Source organism: Sorex araneus, chromosome 4 (genome assembly GCF_027595985.1).
Source record: "Sorex araneus isolate mSorAra2 chromosome 4, mSorAra2.pri, whole genome shotgun sequence".
Classification (NCBI taxonomy): Eukaryota; Metazoa; Chordata; class Mammalia; order Eulipotyphla; family Soricidae; genus Sorex; species Sorex araneus.
In genome coordinates, this window is record NC_073305.1 from 92,383,953 (window position 1) to 92,406,002 (window position 22,050).

General features: G+C 40.1%; 1 protein-coding gene across 1 annotated transcript; it reads right to left on the minus strand.

The window, feature by feature from the left end:
- Nucleotides 1–3,866: 3,866 nt before the first annotated feature.
- Nucleotides 3,867–13,928, minus strand: LGSN (lengsin, lens protein with glutamine synthetase domain). Its single transcript, XM_055136694.1, is given in 11 exon segments — nucleotides 3,867–3,948; nucleotides 3,950–4,172; nucleotides 4,175–4,369; nucleotides 4,372–4,474; nucleotides 4,476–4,589; nucleotides 4,591–4,672; nucleotides 4,674–4,708; nucleotides 4,710–4,870; nucleotides 4,906–5,005; nucleotides 11,086–11,148; nucleotides 13,749–13,928. Coding segments are annotated over 11 exon segments (1,338 nt in total).
- Between the last annotated feature and the right edge of the window lie 8,122 nt (nucleotides 13,929–22,050).

The following is a 22,050-nucleotide window of genomic DNA, read 5'->3' on the forward strand; positions in this document are numbered from 1 at the left end:
TCAGCTAAGACTTGACTCAGATAAGAATGGTGACAGAGGGGCTGGAGTGATAGCACAGCCGGTAGGGCTTTTGTCTTGCACGCGGTTGACCCAGGTTCGATTCCCAGCATCTCATATGGTTCCCTGAGCACCGCCAGGAGTAATTCCTGAGTACAGAGCCAGGAGTAGCCCCTGTGCATCGCCAGGTGTGACCCAAAAAAAGAAAAAAGAAAAAAAAAGAATGGTGACAGAACATGCACATTCTGACAAAAAGAAATTAAATTGAAGGAAACCCTAGATATTTCAGTTTTCTTATTATTTGACCAAACTTCTGGTTTGTATTAAAAATTACTTGAGATTACATTTCAGATTACTAAAGCATTGACTTTAGGCTTGATTTTTTATCATCTCCACATGATAATGTATGTTATATAGTTATCGTGGATAGATTCCCATGCAGTATCATTTTATTTGAGTTGATGAAATGTGGTTTAAATCTGTATGTGGTTTAAATCTATATTGTTGATCAGACAGTTTGTTTTCATTGATGTGATTAAAATACATTCTGTGGGGCTGGAGTGATAGCACAGCAGGTAGGGCACTTGCCTTGAACGCAGCCGACCCGGGTTTGATTCCCAGAATCCCCTATGGTCCCCCAAGCACTGCAAGGAGTAATTCCTGAGTATATGAGCAAGGAGTAATCCCTGTGCAATGCCCAGTGTGACCCAAAAAGCAAATAAATAAATAAATAAATAAATAAATAAACAAATAAAATTTTAAAAATTTAATACATTCTGTGGTCATTTATAATTTAGCTTTTGAAATTTGCAGGAATATTTAATATTTAAAGGCCACTGATAATATCAAGCATATTTTCTTATTTCATTAGGACTTTTGGTTACCTTTCAGCCCATTTTTTGTTTCTATCGACTGTGAAAAACAAATGCTTTTGTATAATTAGGTTTTGAAATTTTTTTCCTTCTCCTTAAGATAGGTGGAGCAATAGCACAGCAGGTAGGGCATTTGCCTTGCACGGGGCCGACCCGGGTTTGATTCCTCTGCCCCTCTCGGAGATCCCAGCAAGCTATCGAGAATATCCCGCCCACACGGCAGAGCCTGGCAAGCTACCTGTGGCGTATTTAATATGCCAAAAACAGTGACAACAAGTCTCACAATGGAGACATTACTGGTGCCCGCTTGAGCAAATCGATGAGCAATGGGATGACAGTGATATAGTGCTACAAACACTATGATGAGTAGAGTTTTTTTTATAGGATTTTTCCCTAATATTGTAAAACCAAGCCAAGCACTAGATACATATCATGAAGGTCCACAGACTGTGAAGGAGTCCAGATAGCTCTGCTAGGTGAAAACCCATATAATATTATGTATGTGTTTATCCTTCAAAATCAGTTTCTACTCCTCAGAAATGGAAATATTGAGGAAACGGCCGGTGTTTCCTTTAAATTTTTCATCTCCAGGGCCGGAGCGATAGCACAGCGGGTAGGGCGTTTGCCTTGCACTCGGCCGACCCGGGTTCGATCCCCGGCATCCCATATGGTCCCCCAAGCACCGCCAGGAGTAACTCCTGAGTGCAAAGCCAGGAGTAACCCCTGAGCATCGCTGGGTGTGACCCAAAAAGAAAAAAAAAATTTTCATCTCCAAATCCCTCCAATGTTTCCCCAGGCACATACTCATATATACAGATACAGTCACATTCAACACCACTTAGGAAGGTGAGTTTTTTTTAGGTAACAACGCCCCAAATTCCTGTGCCTTAAGGGATGTAGAAATGAGCTTTGATCTCAGATCTGTCTGTAGGCATATGGAACTTAAATAGCTAAAATTTCACCTGACATAACCTCTCATCCCAAAGGCACTAATTACTCTAGCCACCTCATCTGTAGGTCAGCCAGAAGGATGGAGGAAGACCTGGAAAATAGACAGGGCAGGGACCACAGCATCTGTCCTTTCTGGAAGTTTGCTACAACATCCATGCATCATTTGTACTTAGACTTCTCTGCCCAAATTGAATAATGTAACTGGCCACATTCAGCCCCAATGGAAACTCAGAAATGTTAGTTTTTATTCTCATACCAACAAACATTTAAGTTTTACTGTTGAGAACAGAGCTGAGAATGACTCTTGGCAGGTAACTTATAAGTCACAATTGGATTTCTCCCTCCCCTCCTACGTTTATTCCAGAATGAAATGTGCAGTTCCGAGAAGATTCTTTTCCTCCCACACCCAGCCTACCACACCATTCATTCTGTCTCTACTTGGGGAGAGGAGGTTGGGAGGAGGAACCACGCTCAGCAATGCTCAGAGCTCACTTCTAGCTCTGCCTTCAGGAGGTACTCCTGGTGGTGCTCAGAGGACTATATAGGATGCCAGGGATCAAACGTTAGATGGCTGTGTGCAAGGCACTCACACTATGTTATTTCTTGGGTCCCACCATTCATTGTATCTCTTATCCACTGAAATTCTTATCCTTTGCGGGGAGTATGTTTGGGGCAGTGTAGCAAGGAAGGGGTGACCACATCTGGTTGTGCTCAAGGCGTATTTCTGGCTCATACTCAGGATTCACTACTGGCAGTGCTCATGGGACAATATACAGTACTAGGGATTTGAACTGGGATCAGCCAGTCTCTTAACCTCTATACTCTTTCTCCAGTTACCCAAAAATTTTATTCTTGTGTATTAAGATATCTTGCCCTCACTGAGAAAAAAACAGAAGCTGTCAGTGAGGATCAGGGGAATCTGAGCCAAATACTAATCCTCTGTTTGTGTTCAGACCACAGACTGTTTTAATTGAATATAACATACCCTGTTAAAATGTCATCTTTGATCCTAAGCTGCTGAATAAAGTTTTTATTCTCTGTAAGTATATTTTGGATTTCTTTTTTTAAAAAAAGCTAAATTTCACTGATGGTTACTCTAAATTTTATTGAGCCTTGTCATCTGGGAAGTTATTCGGACACCTCACAAAGCTCTGGTACGGTAGTTTTCAACTGGCAGACCATAGATTGGTTACTGGGTGGCTGGTTCAAACAGTCTGAAAAACATGGTGTAGAGATAGTTTTAAAACTCTAGTTTCAAATATTGGAAAATCTCTCAAAATCAGTTGTTTTGCTTAACAACCCTGACCTCTAACACACACACACACACACACACACACACACACACATACACGTACATTCCACATGGATCTTATACACCTGGTTACCAGTTCAAACCCTATTTCTTTTGGATTGGCTTCTTGGGGGAACACTACACTCTTGAAATCCCTTAATCTTTGGGGAGCCACTCCAGGGTAAAAAAGAGAAGAATATACATGGGAACTTTAGCTGACTAGTCATCATGGCATACTTTCACAAAAGTTATTTAACGTACTGAAAACAATCCATGGATCCTGGCAGAACAAATCCAACATAGATCTTCATTCTTGAGATTACATGGGTTCTTTTATCTTGGCAGTCACAACATATGTATATAATTGAAATGGGTTGTGTTTTTCAGTTCTTTAAATATTTCTCTCTCATTTTTGCCTTTATTGTGGAATATATTGCCTGAAAACAAACAAAACTGAGTATTTTCAAATAGTTCTGCAGACGCAGAGAAAATGATGACAGGCAGACCTGGTAAATTTGCATACTACAATTACAATGTCTCTGCAACTTGATCGTTGTTTTCAGTGCTCAGGATCCTCTCTGTAGTTCCATTTCATCTGTCAAATAGTCCATCCGGACAAAACGAAAAAAAAATGAGCAAAGCATGTTTAATCTTGTTATTGCTGTTCCTTACAAAGCTCCAATCTTTACTTTCTGATAAATCACCTACTTAAGTAAAAAATCACATCTCCAAGGGAGTCAGTTAAGAGGCCTATTCTAAACAAAGGACTCTAAGAACTTATTTCTCTCAGCATCTGTGTCTTTATTTTCTAACTAGTATTTCTTCACGACATCAAAAAGTTTCTCTGAGAGCCTGTCAGAGACATTGATCTTCCTCCAGTGCCACTCGGGCATTGCCCAGATCCACAGGGATCTCCTCGCTAGGCTTTGATTGATAACGATCAGTGCTGTCAGCTGGACCAGCCGAGGCACCATGGCAACCTTGAAGCTCATCCAAGCCTGTGGCATCCAGTACAGTCAACATCAGGTAAGTCGGTGCTGTCATGAAGCCCATTTTATTTTTATCCTGGTGCCTTTCTCACCTTGACACTTGATGTTAAAAGCACAGCTGTTACCGCCATATTCCCTGTTGTATGAAGGATCTTTCGGGTCTTTACTCCCCTTGGAATTGCGCTTTTGGCAGCAAACAGCAGGCGCCATCAGGCAGCTGAGCACTGCAGAGTGCTTCGAGAGTCCTGCCAATTCTTTCCCTCCGTGCCTGTGAACGGCTCTATTCCAGAACTGCTGCAGAACCTGTTTTTCTTTCCACCAACAGCCCAGAGACTATGACACAGAATGACTGAACTGCAGAATCCAGTTCTCACTGAAAAATCCTGGCAATGTAATTTATTTCCTTGCCACTTCTTTGACACCTGTTCTGAGAGTAAACGCGTTATCAGCCGAACAGCTGCCAAATTGGAGCAGAAAAGACATTTCCAATCTCACCTGGCCTGGGTGTGGAGGGAAAGCTCTCAATGTTGGCTCCAGTGTGCTACAAGCCCTTAACGAGCGGCTGGATGAGAATGGTCATGATTATTCAATACCGTTGAAACAGGAAAAATGTACAGTCCTGGAATTGACCATCTGGGGCACACCAAGAATGTACAAATTGAAGATGATAGAGAAAAGCCAGTCTTGCATCTGGCTCCGCTGGCCTCTGGCAGTGTGCATCGGGGTAGTCCATTGGTGCTCCCCAGGGGCGGGGAAGGTGTCTCATGTAGCTCTCAGTCCGCATCAAAACTCAAATGCTATTAACTCTTGCTTGAGAACGCTGGCACTAATTAAAGCGCAGTTGCTCTTATATAATCTCTGTCATTGTCCTGAGGATTTGGTATCAATTCAAGATAATCTCGAGGCTTGTAAACGATATGGATATAGTTTTCCTCTAACGAGTGAAGGGATAGATTGATATTTTGGATTATGTAAACAAACAGGGTGCAGTGGACAGGGAGAGAATAGCCTTGCTGTTAAGGGGGTGGGGGCTGGATGTGTCTAACATCTTTTGTGTAATAGTAACTAAAAGTACATGTTAAGTATTTTAAAGTAAAACCCAAAATACTGTAGCCTTCAAGGCAGTATTAACTGGTCTGTCAAATCCGCCTTCTAGTCCTGACTTGTTCATTAACAATAAACAATTCAACATCTTTAAGCTTAGAAAACTTTATATTCTCTTAGACATGAAAACATCACACATAACTAAAAAGTATGCTAATAAAGAAAATATTGTGTAGCAAAAGACAAGGCCAAAATTTAAAGCATTATTTGAAGTAACAATAGTCAAAGATATTTTTTAAAGAGCTTTTTCTTCTTTTATAATGTATAAAAGAAGACATTGTATAACTGTCATCCCACTGTTCAATGATTTGCTGAGGTGGGCACCAGTAATGTCTCCATTCGTCCTAGCCCTGAGATTTTAGCAGTCTCTCTTAACTTGCCTTTCTCAACGGTGCCACATTGGAGGCTCTTTCAGGGTCAGGGGAATGAGACCCATCATTGTTACTGTTTTTTGCGTATGGAATACGCCACGGGGAGCTTGCCATGTGGGCAGGATATTCTCAGTAGCTTGCTGGGTTTTCCGAGAGGAAGAACTAGACAATAAGAGGTCGCATGGCCATGAAGCTTTTATATTGTAGGTGCAAATATTTCAACAAGGTTTCATTTTGATTCATTATAATCCCCTATTTATCAGGCAGAGATAGTACAAAGTAAAGACACAGAGATTGTACAGAAGGTAAGATCTTGCATATGTTGACCTCTGAGCACCACCAGAGGGCACTCTTGAGCATAGTTAGAAACGACCACTGAGCACTGCAGATGTGTCTCCCACCTTCATCCCTTCCTTCACCCCCAAGAGCTATACTAAATTATCCTCAGTCCTCAGGGAGGTGATCTATGGTCAAGTCTACAGCATTCAGTTGTCCTAACACTAAAGGAGTCAGGTCACCAGCCATCTGCGCTCCTCATATCACTCACATTTACAATTTACTTAACAAATTATAGGGGAGCCAGAGAGGATATTACAGCAAATAGGGTGCTTGCTTTGCACACTGCTGACCTGGGTTTAATCCCAGCATCCCATATTGTCCCCAGAGTTCACCAAGAGTGATCCCTGAGTGCAATGCCAGGAGTGAGTCTTGAGTATAGCTGGGCATGACCCCCCCAAACAAATAAAAACAAAAGTATAGCACTGTCTGACATTCCTGGAAATCTTGCCGGTGAATGTGGATCTCTGTCTCTAAAGTTATGGTTTCCAAAACACTGTAGCCTTCAAGGCAGCACTAACTGGGTATGCCAATCTGCCCGCTAGTCCTAACTTGTTCATTAATTACTTGCGTAATGTTAAGCAAGTCGCTAAAGGCAGTACATCAATGTCCACATCTGTGTAATAAAATAGAAATGCTAGGCTAGATGATGATTAGGGAAACTTCTCGCCATATTATCTCTAGGATACAATGGGCTTGGTCATTTCTCTAACTTTTGCTATGTGCCAGACAACAGGGAAGTGACAAGGTTATAACGCGGAACAGAAACATAAGGCAATTTCTAAAATTGTGTAATAGGACTATCAATTAGGCTTTATGTGTTGCAAGTTGCATTAATGGGTGGAGAAAAAAATACTATAAAGTTTGGTTCCCATGATGTCAGTGAGCATCATGAGGTCAATAAAGTATACTAATACTTTGCAAGTCTGATTGTTTCTATGTTACCAGAGACTGGTGCTAACAGAGACAGTATACTGGGTCACTCCTGACTTTGACTGTGACCCACTGCCGCCTGTACTTTGAATCATCCCTAAACAAATTTTCAAGGGCCATTTGACTTGGCTGACATAGCTTCTTTTATCAGTAATAAAGTTTAGTGAGTCAAGCATTACTATGCCTGGTAATTTTCAACTCACGAAAAAACCTAATGCATATGCGTTCTTCTCTCTCTCTCTCTCTCTCTCTCTCTCTCTCTCTTTCTCACTCTCTCTCTCTCTCTCACACACACACATATACTGTGAGACTTTATGAGTCCCACATGTGTCCATTTTTCAGTTTGAAAATCTCTGTGTGAGTTCTCTATGTATCTATAGAGAGGAATGGTGTGTTTTATTCATAAGCTTTCCCAGAGTTCCTGCATTTTAAATCAGTTTGTTTTCACTTGACTGTGAACAATACAGAAGGACTGACTATCACTTCATTCCAGTAGTCCTGCCTGACAAAAAGATTAAAAGGTAGGGGGAAATTATACCTTATTCTTCAGTACACTTAATCCACACAGTTGTGAGGTATTTTTCACTCTTTTTCTTTATTCTTTTTTAAACATTGTGAATTTAGACTATTAATGGTAGGAAATAAAAATATATAAATGTCTTATTGAATAAGACATTTACACATCTATATTTATATATATTTAAGACAATAAATTATCTTTAATTGTGTAAGAAAAAACACTGAAACAATTTTACACTTTAATTTAGATCATCATGAATTTAATAATTCCTAAAGAAAGTCTTCAATTCTTTTTGGTTTTGTTTTGGGGCTGCATGCGGCTGTGCTAAGGGCTGACTCCAGGTTTTGCATTCAGGGATCACTCCTGGCAGGTTCTGGACAACGTATGTGGATCTGAGGAATAGAGCCAGGGTCAGCCGATACAAAGCAAGTGCCTTACCTCTGAATGATCTCTTCAACCCTGAAAAACTTCAATTTTTGAAGAATAACCCAAATCCTTGTGGCAACTGAAATTTGAATAGTAAAGATTACTTTTGAAATCACAAAAAAAATTAGTAAGGATTTACATAATAATAATAATAATTTATCTTTATCTTTGACTAGATCTGAGACCAAAAAAAATCACCTTATTTGCATATAAAAATTAAAACAATTCAACAGAAAAGAGGCAATAAAACTTGATTGTAAGGTTTAAATAAGCTAAAGAGAGTACATTCCATCATTATCATAGCTTCAACATGAGGCCTTTTCCAAGCAGTCTTTTTCTCTGTTCTTAGCAAACTGCTTTAAAACATCAATATTACCTTTCAATTTAATAAGAAAAAACAGAGGCCAGAGCAATAGTACAGTGGGTAGCGCACTTGCCTTGCAGAGACAGACCCAGGTTCAATCCCTGGCATGGTCTCAGAGCACTGCCAGGAATAATTTCTGAGTGCAGAGCTAGGAGTAACCCCTGAGCATAGCCAGGTATGGCCCCTAAACAAACAAAAAATGTGTTACGATGACAAAAAGAAATAGAAACTGAGTTTAAGGTAGAAGTTGCAGTATAACACAAACACTGGAACTCTAACTCATGAATCACAGACTCAGGACAGAAAGATAGTACAGAGGTTAAGGTGCCTTCCACTTAGCTGACCTTCATTCTTCCTGCATGCAGACTCCCAAGCAATGCTTAGAGTGATCCTGAGAACAAGCTAGGAATAGCCCTGAGCACTGCTGAGTACAGAATAAAAACAAACGCAAAACAAAAATCTAAAAGCAAAAATAAACTGCACGTAAAAACTGAGTAGTAAAAAGAAAAAAATTGGGGTGGTTTAAAGAATTTCTAATAGCAGTACAAAAAATAAACAAAAAACAGACATTTTCTCTTGGTGTTGATTTAATCAACTAACAAATATAGGGGGCATACTGCTGTATTTTTGTAAAGTATTTCTATTGAGGTACTATGATCATGCTCTAAATCTTAACCTTTAACATACAATTAGTGGGAGCTTGTATTTGAATTTGACAAAAGATGAACAGCACACATGAAGCCTGAAGTGCCAATTTACATTCTCTCATTGATTGTCATTGTTTGAAAGAAATTCATGAGAGTTAGAAACCAGGCCAGTGTATGGTAAATTTCTTATCAAGATTAACCGGCATATATATTTGCCTGGATGAAGAGGAAGTATCTACTGAAGGGTCTAAAGAATTTCTCTGAAACCAATTTGAATCTGTTCAAAGTCTTACAAAAAACGTTTTGAATATGTCCAGTTTTTCATAACAAAAAGTAAATGAGCAAAAGCAATTTGATAGTAGTGTGTTAAAAGTAAGATTAGAGGGATAGTGGGATGGTACGAAGATTAAGGTTCATGCCTTTGTGCAGAGCTGACCCAGGTTCAAACCTTAGGACCACCACGGGTTTCTAAGCACTGCCTGATCCCTAAGCACAGTCAGATATGACTGAAAAAAAATTCCTCCCTAAAAAAAAAAAAAAAGGAAGATTACAGAATGATAAAAAGTAAACTTGGAGGATTCTTAATTGGAATTCTTTCTAGCATAGTACTGAAAGATATCCCTTTTTGAGGAATGCATTTCTGGGCCTGGGAGAGAATTCATGTGGTACAACGCACGCCTAACATGTGCAAGAACCTGAGTTTAGTCCCCAGCAGGGCCTGGTCACACAGCACTGAGAGGCCACATGGACGCAGTGGCTTCTGAGCAAAGCACACCATTAGTGCCGAACATGGCCAGGGGTAGTTCCTATGGGAAAAACATTTTTTTAATATTTTTTTACTTTTTTTATTTTTATGAAGTTGTTCACAATATTTGATTACATTTAATATATTTGAAGAATAATCCCACCACCATTATACCTTCTCACCACCATATTTCCGTCTTGAACCCCAAACCCTGCTCCCCAAGCAGAACTGAAATAATTTATTTTGTATTGCTTGTTATGAATAATCTGCTAAAAATGAGGGAAAAAAAGATTAAAGATTTCTTAGAAGAAAGTGTATGAAGATAGTTGTATTTCACCCAGGAGCCATTAAGCCCTTCTATAAGAGATCAGTAGCATGTATATATATATATATATATATATATACACACAAACATATATATGTATATGATTTATATGTATATATATATGTATAAATATATTTTCCCCTAAGATTGGTCACCTTCTACTTTACACCCCATGTCATATGTGCTGTGCTATTCTTGGTATATTGGTGGTATCAATTTGTTCCAGCAGGCACCAGTAACGTCTCTCACTGAGAGACTTATTGTTACTGTTTTTGGCATATCCAATACGCACAGGTAGCTTGCCAGGCTCTGCTGCTCCGGCTCAATACTCTCCGTAGCTTGTCAGGCTCTCTGAGAGGGGCAGAGGAATCAAACTCGGGTCGGCCGCGTAAAAGGTGAACGCCCAACCACTGTGCTATCGCTCCAGCCCATTGGTGGTATAAAGTATGAAATGTCCAGTGAATAGATTCACTTGTGGGTAAGGCTGGTCTGAGCATGAGAAGAGCAGCCCTGAGTGAGAGGGTGGTTGAGTTCGGTTTTGGTCTGCCGAAGCTGGCTCTGTTAGGGCAGGGAGGAGCCAGTCTTAATAAAATAAATGATGCTTCAAATTATAACAAATCAGTCTTTACAATAGATACATGACATAACTGACAAAAAAAATTCCAAAAGTCTCAAGATATCCCCCCAAAAGATAGTATTTCCTTAAATACTATTTTTCAGAGCCTAATACTAATCATTAAGTCATTAAAAAACAATATATGTTCTTATCAAATTAAGGGATGAACATGAGTATGCATTTTATCTAACAAAGCCTGTTTAATCACTTTTTTCCTTTTATATTTGCTCTTGAGTCTTCTGTTGAAATATTTTCTTATCAAACAAAATATAATTTTCATAATTGCAGTAAGAGAGAAATGATAATTCTGTAGAGGAAAATTACTTAAGGCAGAAGGACTAAAATTTTCAGTCTTAATTAGTTTTGTATTTTTATTAGGTAAAGGAGTTGCTGTTTGGAAGCTGAAAATATCGGTTCAATTGCTTGAAAAAAGTATTTGAGAAGGACAAGCAAAGAATCAAAGTAAATTCTTAGTTTCCAGCTTAAATTGTTATGGCAATTACAAGAACATAGAAAAAGTAGTAAGGACTATTTGCTTGCTAATGGTCAAGAAATTACATTCAATCATAATTCTACATGTACAACTCACTTAGAAATAATGTATAGGGATACTTTTAGATATAGACACTTCGTGGAAGCCTGTTTCTTCAAATTGTAGGAACTAAAATGGCTTTTTTTTTTTTTGGCATTTTGGGTCACACCCGGCGATTCACAGGGGTTAATCCTGGCTCTGCACTCAGGAATTACTCCTAGCGGTGCTCAGGGGACCATATGGGATGCTGGGAATAGAACCAGGGTCAACCACATGCAAGGCAAACACCCTCCCCGCTGTGCTATCGCTCCAGCCCCGACTAAGATAACTTTTAACCATCTCCTTTTTTAAGTGTTTCATTCTAGAGGAGAATTGAGATGATGTCAAATTTGGGTGCTCTCCATTAACTCCCAAGTAAAGAGTGATTCCAGGTCTTTACATCATGATGAACTAAGAAGCAAGAGACTAGAGAATACTGATTTCATCGTTGTGATTAACAAAAGTGTGTAATCATGTCTTTTGTTAAGAGTTGATATGACTTTTTCCCTGTCTTTATAATATTTCTAAGAATATTGTCTCTAGCTATAAAAATATCACTTGGGGGCTGGAGTGATAGCACAGCGGGTAGGGCATTTGCCTTGCACGCCGCCAACCCTGGTTCGATTCCCAGCATCCCATATGGCCCCCCCAGCACTGCCAGGGGTAATTCCTGAGTGCATGAGCCAGGAGTAACCCCTGTGCATCGCCAGGTGTGACCTCCCCGCAAAAAAAATTACTTGGTGGCCTTGAGAGATGTATACAAGTTAAGGAACCTGTCTTGAATGTGACCTACCCTGATTTAATCCCTAATACCAAACAGGGTCTCCTGACCACCACTCTGAGTGATTCCTGAGCACAGAGCAGGAAGAGCACAGCCATACACACCACTCCCCCACAAAAAGGTTAACTTTTTTAGGCAACACATAGCACTGTTGTCCCATTGTTCATCTATTTGCTCCAGCGGGCACCAGTAACATCTCTATTTTGAGACATGGTGTTACTGTTTTTGGCATATTGAATACGCCCTGGGTAGCTTGCCAGGCTCTGCCGGGCAGGCAGGATACTCTTGGTAGCTTGCCAGGCTCTCCAAGAGGGGAGAATCGAACTCGGGTCAGCCGCATGCAAAGCAAATGCCCTACCCGCAGTGCTATCTCTCCAGTCCAAGACAACATAAGCTACTATAATAAATAGTCATATAACTTGAGACAAAGTGGTTTGAAAAGATTATCTCTTGGAACTGGATGAAAGTTAAAATTATTCACATTATATAACAATTCTATTAATAAATACTGAAAGTCTTTGCGTATGGAAATTAAAATGTATTTGCATATTTGTTAGTGACTATCCTATTTAAGTCTGTATATGCAAGGATATCAAAATAGTTTTAGATTCTTTAATTAACTGATTGATTTAAATTTCAAGTTCCTGTCATTAAAGGTTCAATTATTTGCTTTTATTTATTTTCTGTGGATTTGGATTTTATTGTAGACTTTTGTTTTGTTGTACGTTTGTCCCTTTATTTGCCAAAAAAGAGACATTTTAATCCTCATAATAGCACTTGGATCTAAGAAGTCTCCAAGTGTATGTCAAATTAAAAATTTATCTAAATTTGGGGTTGGAGCAATAGCACAGCAAGTAAGGCATTTGCCTTGCACTCTGCCAACCCAGGTTCAATTCCCAGCATCCCATATGGTCCCCTGAGCACCGCCAGGAGTAATTCTTGAGTGTACAGCCAGGAGTAACCCCTGTGCATCGCCGGGTGTGACCCAAAAAGAAAAAAAAATTATCTAAATTAGCATGCAAATGTGTTGCTCAAGAATGCAAGTGCAAGGCCAGAGCGATAGTACAGCAGGGTAGTCATTTGCCTTTTCACGTGGCCGACCCGGGTTCAATCCCGGGCATCCCATATGGTCTCCAAAGGACCGCCAGGAGTAAATCCTGAGTGCAGAGCCAGGAGTAACCCCTGAGCAATGCTGGGTGTGACCCAAAAAGTAAAAAAAAAAAGAAGAAGAAGAAGAAGAATGCGAGTGCAGATGATGGAAAATCTATACTGCATACTCAATTTATTTAAAAAGTGAAAACCTGGGGTCGAAAGGATGACTTGAAAGAATGGAGCACAGACTTTATGTGCTTGGGCCCTGGGTTTGATTTCTAGCACCGTCTGGTCCCTTGGGAATTTTCAGGTGCAATCTCCACACATTGCAGGTGAGACCCCAAAACAACAAAAAACTTAAATAAGCGAATAAGCAAAACTTAGAAACCCAACCTGTCTGGATAGCTCAAAGGAATGGGGTGTGTGTCTTGTATATGTGAAGCCTCAGGTTCTATCCTCAGCACCACAATCCCCCTTCCCCTATAGCATTGCATGACCCCTTCCTATCTGCACTGACAGCAGCAAACACCAAACTCTCAGGGGAGTGGGTCTCAAGCCCCCTGAGCACTACTGGGGAGCCATTCCTTTCAAAAACTGAAATCTAAAAAAAACATTTCCAAGAATTTTAAGATAGTATATAAATTCTAAAAGTTTAAAATTAGGGGAGGCTTTGGAGATATACCATCTGGAGTGCCCAAAGATATTGTGAAGTAACCCCAGTCAAGCTCTCCACATTCCTTGCCCAAATTAAAACTAGAATCTGGGCCTCTTAACCCAGTCGGTGTCTCATTATCATAAAGCGATTCAACACATCTACAGCATTGAAGAGAGCAAGTCCGTAGGACACATAATAAATATTAGTCATTGCCTGAACCTTTAAGAGAAGTTGCAGTTTAGTGATCCTTCTCAAACACCAAACCCAATCTTCTTCCAAATCCTGTTTTTTTTTTTTACCCCTGACAGCTTTCTTATCCTCTCTGAGCTTCTGCCTCCTCATTGATAAACATTATCGACTTCAGAGGTTTGCTGCGATGATTCAACTTATTAAGCACCACCTAGCAGACAGTAAGTACCATCTAAGTACTTCTTAAATGCGTAAAGTGAACCCAAATGACAACATGATCATGTCTGCATCTAAATAACCATCAATCTGTCACATCACTGATGGTGAGCAGCTATAATTTTAAAGTGATACCTGAGTATCCCTTTTTTGAGATATAATTAGCCTTTAAAATAAGTATAAAGATTGGCAGTTTAAAAACATAAATTATGTAGAGTTTAAGTACATGAAGCATGAGGAAAACAAATTACTGGTTCCATCAATGCAAATATATTAAAGATAATGTCCTGTCACAGATACGTTTGGCTACTGAGAAACTCCTGAGGCTTTATAGCTACCTTCCATTTAACACAAACAATTAAGCTTCTGCAATTACAATGTTTCATGCTAAATTAGCAGTAGCTGTGTTCCCAATCTATTCTGAATAAATTAAATACTTTTACCTAAAATGTAAAAACTGTATAGGCCTTTTAAATTTTTTCCTTTTGTTTTATTTTGGCATTATACGCTCCAGGACTGGAGCGATAGCACAGAGCGGAGGGCATTTGCTTTGCACACCGCCGACCTGGATTCAATTTCTTGGTCCCTCTGGGAGAGCCCGGAAAGCTACCAAGAGTATCCCGCCCGCATGGCAGAGCCTGGCAAGCTACCCGAGGCAGATTCAATATGCCAGAACCAGTAACAAGTCTCACAATGGAGACGTTACTGGTGCCCACTTATTTATATCTAAAGGTCTATAAATGACATGCATTATTTTATCATAAGAAAAAATATTCAGGGCTAAAGAGATACCTCAATGGGCAGTGTGTGCTTTCCAGGCAGGATTCTGGGTTCCAGCCCCAGGACCCCTGCTCCCAAGCTCTACGAGGTGTGGGCCTTCCCTAGAAAACAATATCAACAAATCCAAGCTAGATATTTAGTTAGCATGTATTATTTGTATTACATGTAAATCTGTAGAAATATATGCTACCACTAGCACCGTTACCACTAAAGCAATTGATGATTGATAAACATATGTCATTGAATATAGGAATGGTAAAAATATAAATATTCCTCAGGGGGCAGAGTGATAATGCAGAGGTTAAGGCACTGGCCTTGCTCATTACTGATTGGGTTAGATTTCTGGCATCACATATAATAGTATCCTAAGCACTGTCAGGAGTTATCCCAGAGCACAGACCAGGAGGACAGCTGGATATGGCAATAAATAAATAAATAAATAAACACCCAAAATTAAATATATGTATCAGATGTAAAGGTGAGACATTTTTCCATGGTGGAAAAAAGCATAACCTACTGAAATAGTTAATTCTATGATATTTGATTGCAATACGGACAGGTTCAACTACTGATTCACTTTAAGATCATACAGTTGCTCTCTATGTCTGGAGAATGAGTTATATATGTTTTCTAGGATCACCTTACCAAATACCACAGACCAAGTGGTTAAAATGGAAATAGACTTTACTGACTGGAGAGATAGTACAAAGGTTAAGGTGCTTATCTTACATACTGCCTACATTGGTTCAACTGCTGGCATTGCCAGGAACAACCCCTAAACACAGAGCTGGGATTAGACTCAGCAAGCATTGTGGGAGTATATAAATTAAAAATAAATAGGTTGCATTTTTTTGTTTTTTTTAAATTCTTTTATTAATTCACCATGTGGAAAGTTACAAAGCGTTCAGGTTAAAGTCTCAGTTATACAATGCTCAAACACCCATCCCTTCACCAGTGCTCATATTCCACCACCAAGAATCACGATATACCTCCCCCCTTCCCCCCACCTCCCCAGCCATAGGTTGCATTTTCAGTCATCTAAGCTCAACAAACAAAAACAGTAACACAGAAGGCTTAAGTAGCAACAAACAGCTTAATAAATTCCTTTTTAAAAAATTTTATTTGAATGAAATCACCATGAGATACAGTTATAGACTTACAAAATTTCGTAATTACACTTCAGTTATACAATGTTCGAGTACCCATCCCTTCACCAGTGCCCATTTTCCACCACCAATGTTCCCAGCATCCCTCTTGCAACCTCCCGTCCCCCCTCACCTCTGTGGCAGGCGCATTCCCTCTTACTCTCTCTCCTTTTGGGTGCCATGATTTGCAATATAGGTTCTAAGAGGCCATCATGTTTGGCCCATAGTCTACTTGCAGCACGAGTCTATTAATAATTTCTTACACAAGGATCAGAAATAATAATTTCACATAAAAATCTTATATTTATCCTTATTGATTTCAATATTGGAGCTTTGTTGCAGTAACAATTAAAACAGCATGGTATTGGAACAAAGGCAGAGCTGTAGACCAATGGAACAGGGTGGAATATCCCTACACACAACCCCAAATGTATGATCATCTAATCTTTGATAAGGGAGCAAGAGATGTGAAGTGGAGCAAGGAAAGCCTCTTTAACAAATGGTGCTGGCACAACTGGACAACCACATGCAAAAAAATGGGTTTAGACCTTGACCTGACACCATGCACAAAAGTCAGATCAAATGGATTAAAGACCTCAACATTAGACAACAAACCATAAGGTACATTGAAGACAAGGTCGGCAAAACCTTCCACGATATTGAAGATAAAGGTATCTTCAAAGGTGACACGGAACTAAGCAATCTAGTAAAAACAGAGATCAACAAATGGGACTACATTAAACTAAAAAGTTTCTGCACCGCAAGAGATACAGTGACCAGAATACAAAGACTATCCACAGAATGGGAAAGGATATTTACACAATACCCATCAGATAAGGGGTTGATATCAATGGTATATAAAGCACTGGTTGAACTCTACAAGAAGAAAACATCCAACCCCATCAAAAAATGGGGCGAAGAAATGAACAGAAACTTTACCAAGGAAGAAATACGAATGGCCAAAAGGCACATGAAAAAGTGCTCTGCATCACTAATCATCAGAGAGATGCAGATCAAAACAACCATGAGATACCACCTCACACCACAGAAACTAGCACACATCCAAAAGAACAAAAGCAACCGCTGTTGGAGAGGATGTGGGGAGAAAGGGACCCTTCTTCACTGCTGATGGGAATGCTGACTGGTTCAGCCCTTCTGGAAAACAATTTGGACGATTCTCAAAAATTTAGATATTGAATTCCCATTTGACCCAGCAATACCACTGCTGGGAATATATCCCAGAGAGGCAAAAAAGTACAATCGAAACAACATCTGCACATGTATGTTCATCGCAGCACTGTTTACAATAGCCAGAATCTGGAAAAAACCCGAATGCCCCAGAACGGATGACTGGTTGAGGAAACTTTGGTACATCTATACAATGGAATACTATGCAGCTGTTAGAAAAAAGGAGGTCAAGAATTTTGTAGTCAAGTGGATGGGCATGAAAAGTTTCATGCTGAGTGAAATGAGTCAGAAAGAGAGAGACAGACATAGAAAGATTGCACTCATCTATGGTATATAGAATAACAGAGTGGGAGACTAACACCCAAGAACTGTAGAAATAAGTACCAGGAGGTTGACTCCATGGCTTCGAGGCTGGCCTCACGTTCCGGGGAAAGGTCAACTCAGAGAAGCGATCACCAACTACATTGTAGTCAAAGGCCATGTGGGGGAAGGGAGTTGCAGGCTGAATGAGGGCTAGAGACTGAGCACAGCGGCCACTCAACACCTTTATTGCAAACCACAACAGCTAATTAGAGAGAGAAAACAGAAGGGAATGCCTTGCCACAGTGGCAGGGTGGGGTGGGGGGGAGATGGGATTGGGGAGGGTGGGAGGGACACTGGGTTTACGGGTGGTGGAGAATGGGCACTGGTGAAGGGATGGGTTCCCAAACTTTGTATGAGGGAAGTATAAGCACAAAAGTGTATAAATCTGTAACTGTACCCTCACGGTGATTCTCTAATTAAAAATAAATAAATTTAAAAAAAAAAAAGAATTTTGTAGTTAAGTGGATGGGCATGAAAAGTTTCATGCTGAGTGAAATGAGTCAGAAAGAGAGAGACAGACATAGAAAGATTGCACTCATCTATGGTATATAGAATAACAGAGTGGGAGACTAACACCCAAGAACTGTAGAAATAAGTACCAGGAGGTTGACTCCATGGCTTCGAGGCTGGCCTCACGTTCCGGGGAAAGGGCAACTCAGAGAAGCGATCACCAACTACATTGTAGTCGAAGGCCATGTGGGGGAAGGGAGTTGCGGGCTGAATGAGGGCTAGAGACTGAGCACAGCGGCCACTCAACACCTTTATTGCAAACCACAACAGCTAATTAGAGAGAGAGAACAGAAGGGAATGCCTTGCCACAGTGGCAGGGTGGGGTGGGGGGGAGATGGGATTGGGGAGGGTGGGAGGGACGCTGGGTTTACGGGTGGTGGAGAATGGGCACTGGTGAAGGGATGGGTTCCCGAACTTTGTATGAGGGAAGTATAAGCACAAAAGTGTACAAATCTGCCCTTTGGATCCGGCTGCAGAGCGAGCATGATGGAAGAGCCCAAGGGAGCGCCCTTGGACTCCAGGCAGCCCACTGAACTAATTCCGGCATGGGACCAGAGACCCCACGGTGCGCTGAAACAGTGGGAACCGGGCATCCCCCAATTCTTTTAACCTGTCTCTCTCTCTCTCAACTCCTCCCTCCTGAACACAGCGCAGGACTTCTCCATCTTATGAGCACCATAAAAGGGTAAAAGTTTGTAGTGATGTTATTTCTGGTTGTACTTTCCCTGGACTTTATACAGAAACCCAAAACCTAATGTCATCTTAGCATCAGCAATATGTAATGGTTCACTTTTAATGGGTCGGACTTTTGTGGGAGATCCTAACAAGAATAGTAAGTCTGTTGCTGAAACATTGAAGGCAATCAAAACGGTAGCCATCTCTCTAGACTAAACTAAGCTATATCCCCACGCCAGCTGAGAAGAAATTTTCTTCTTTCTCGGGAAGAAACGCGGCGTGTCGTCAACTACAGTGTGATGTCCATTAAGCAAACAGACCTGGTGGCGTGGGAATGGGATATAAGGGGAAAAATTATGTACATGGAACAGTGGGACGCTGGTGGAATCTCGAGCCGGAGCCGATACCAGCGCAAGACCTTCGGTTCCAGAAACTGCTTGCAGACACTCTACTAGTCTATCAACTAAGCCAGAGCCCCACATCTGCTGATGACGGGAAATAACCATCCTTTTCGTTTTTTTTTCCCTTGTCAGGCAGCGTGGCGATTACTAAACAGGCGTGAACTCGGTGGCGCGGGGCAAGGGGGAAAAAGAAAAGTTATGTAACAAACAGCGGGACTTAATATCTTTATATTCTTAGCAGTGGAGAACTATCAAATGCCTCCTTGGCAATAGGACTGCTTTTCTTTTTTGGGGGAAACCCCAATAACGGTAGTGAGTTGTGTGTTGAAACATGGAATGTAATCGAGATAAGGCATAAACGAAGTGAAACTTATCAAGTACAAGGGTGGGGACTGGGGAGGTGGGAGGGGGCGGCAGGTATACTGGGGGGGTTGGTGATGGAAGATGGGCACTGGTGAAGGGAAGGGTGTTTGAGAATTGTATAACCGACATAATCCTGAGAACTATGTAACCCTCCACATGGTGATTCAATAAAATTTTAAAAAAATTAAAAAAATTAAAAAAAATAAAGGGTTTTAACTATCAAAATAAAAAAAAGTGTATAAATCTGTAACTGTACCCTCACGGTGATTCTCTATATAAAAATAAATAAATTAAAAATAAATAAATAAATAAATAAACAACTTTGTATAAAAAAAATATATTGGAGCTTCGTTATCTCATCCATTTTAACTCTAGAATTGTGTCAACAGGTGAGATTTTTGTATACCAAAAATAAGACTGTATTTTCCTGTAATTCTGGAAAGTAGAAGTCAAACATTAAGGTATCAAAAAGGTTATTTTTTAACAGAAGGATTTTCTCCTTGGCTTCTAGATGGCCATCTTCTACACATGGTCTTCCCCATAGGCATGTAATTTCTAGTCTAATTTTCTTAAAAGTACATCAAATTGCACTAGTTATCAGCCTACAAACCTCTCTTAAATTAATTACCTCATTAAAACAATTACCTCTAAATATAGTTTATGGCCATGTTATTATCTCTAAGTAGGATATGTAGAGATAAGGATTTGGAATATGTGAACTAAGAGGACAGGACTCTGTCCATAACAATGTAGCATCTCATTTCCATTTTCTTTAGCATTTTTGTTGCCGCCTACCATATTATATAATTACATCTTTACTATTTCCCTATGTTCACATCAGCAGGATGAGATGTAGGTTTAGCTCTCCTTAACTGCAATATTACCATTATCTGTGTTAATATAGGCATAACATGGGCATTCAATGTCTATCCTTTTAACAATTGGATATGTTGAGTAATTAACTAATTAATATGTCCTATGTGTTTTGACCTCATCTCATTAGCAATATTGGAATCATGCTCCCCAGTATGTATTTTGTATGTAAATTTTTCATTTAAAAGTTTCTTTTACCAAATATGAAAACCCTATCCACTCTAATTCCATTTTCATGGCATCAACTAATCATGCTGCATCATTGTCTGAATGTCTTTTCTTCAAATAAATCATACTTGTTAGTTACAATTAAGCCTTTTGGTCAGCCCTTCTGAGATGAGCATGATGAATAGCAGGCAGATAATTGCCAGTTCAGGGGCTCATTTGTTTTTCTTACAGTGTGATTCCTGCGAGGTGTTCTCCTTTCCCATCCCTCTAAGGACTAATAAATTAAATCAATGTGTTTTCATAAAGAAATTTTCTGCTATAAAGGTTTAGGGGGAAAAATAAGGAAAAAAATTAAATCCTCAAAGTTCTTTAGCAACTGAAAGGCCTTGGAGAATTGTCTGTGTTCTGTGACAACGAGGTCATATTTCATTTATAGAGAACAAGGCCATGGTCACTTGTAAAAGGCTGATTGAGTAGACATTGTAGGCGCTTGGAAATGTCAATTCCAAAAGGGAAGAGTGTGTTTAGTGTATGCTCTGAAACATGTATGGAAGGCCTGGGTTGAACTGCCAGACTCCTTTCCCAGGCTCTGCTGCCCTCACCTAAACTACTGCTCTCAGAGTCAGCTGTTAGGACAAATGGAAATCCCTGTTCCCCTGTACCCTCTTAGCTCAATAATGCTGAGTAGCCCCAGCGAACAGAATAACAAGGTAAACAGAAAACAATAAGAAAACAAAAACAACAAAAAGTACAGAAGACATCTGCACTTCTATGTTCATTGCAGCACTGTTTCCAATAGTCAGAATCTGGGAAAAAACCCAGTGCCCGAGAACAGATGACTAGTTAAAGAAACTTTGGTACATCTACACAATGGAATACTATGCAGGTATTAGAAAAGATGAAGTCATGAACTTTGCATATAAGTGGATCAACATGGAAAGTATCATGCTAAGTGAAATGAGTCAGAAAGAGAGAGAGACAGACATAGAAAGATTGCATTCATCTATGGAATATAAAATAACAGAATAGGAGACTAACACCTATGAATAGTAGAGATAAGTACCAGGAGGTTTGCTCCACAGCTTGGAAGCCAGCCTCACATGCTGGGGGAAAAGGCAGCTCAGATAGAGAAGGGACCACCAAGTAAAGTGTGGTTAGAAGACCCGCTCAGGATGAGAGATGTGTGCTGAAAGCAGACTATATATAGAACACGATAGCCACTCAATACCTCTATTGCAATCCACAACATCCCAAAGGAGAGAGAAAACAAAAGGGAATGCCCTGCCACAGAGGCGGGGTGGGGTGTGGGATGGGGTGTGTGCAGGGGAGAGATACTGGGATTATCAATGGTGAAGAATGGGCACTCGTGGAGGGATGGGTACTAGAGCATTGTATGACTGCAACACAAGAAAGAAAATATGTACATCTGTAAGTGTACCTCACGGTGATTCACTAATAAAAAATGACAAAAAAAAGTCTGGAAGAAAGGAAATTTTCTTTTCTTTCCTTTCCTTTCTTTACTGCTCTTTCTCTCTTCTTTCTTGCTTTCTCTTTCCTTCTGTTTCTTTCTTTCTCTCTTTCTTCTTTCTTTCT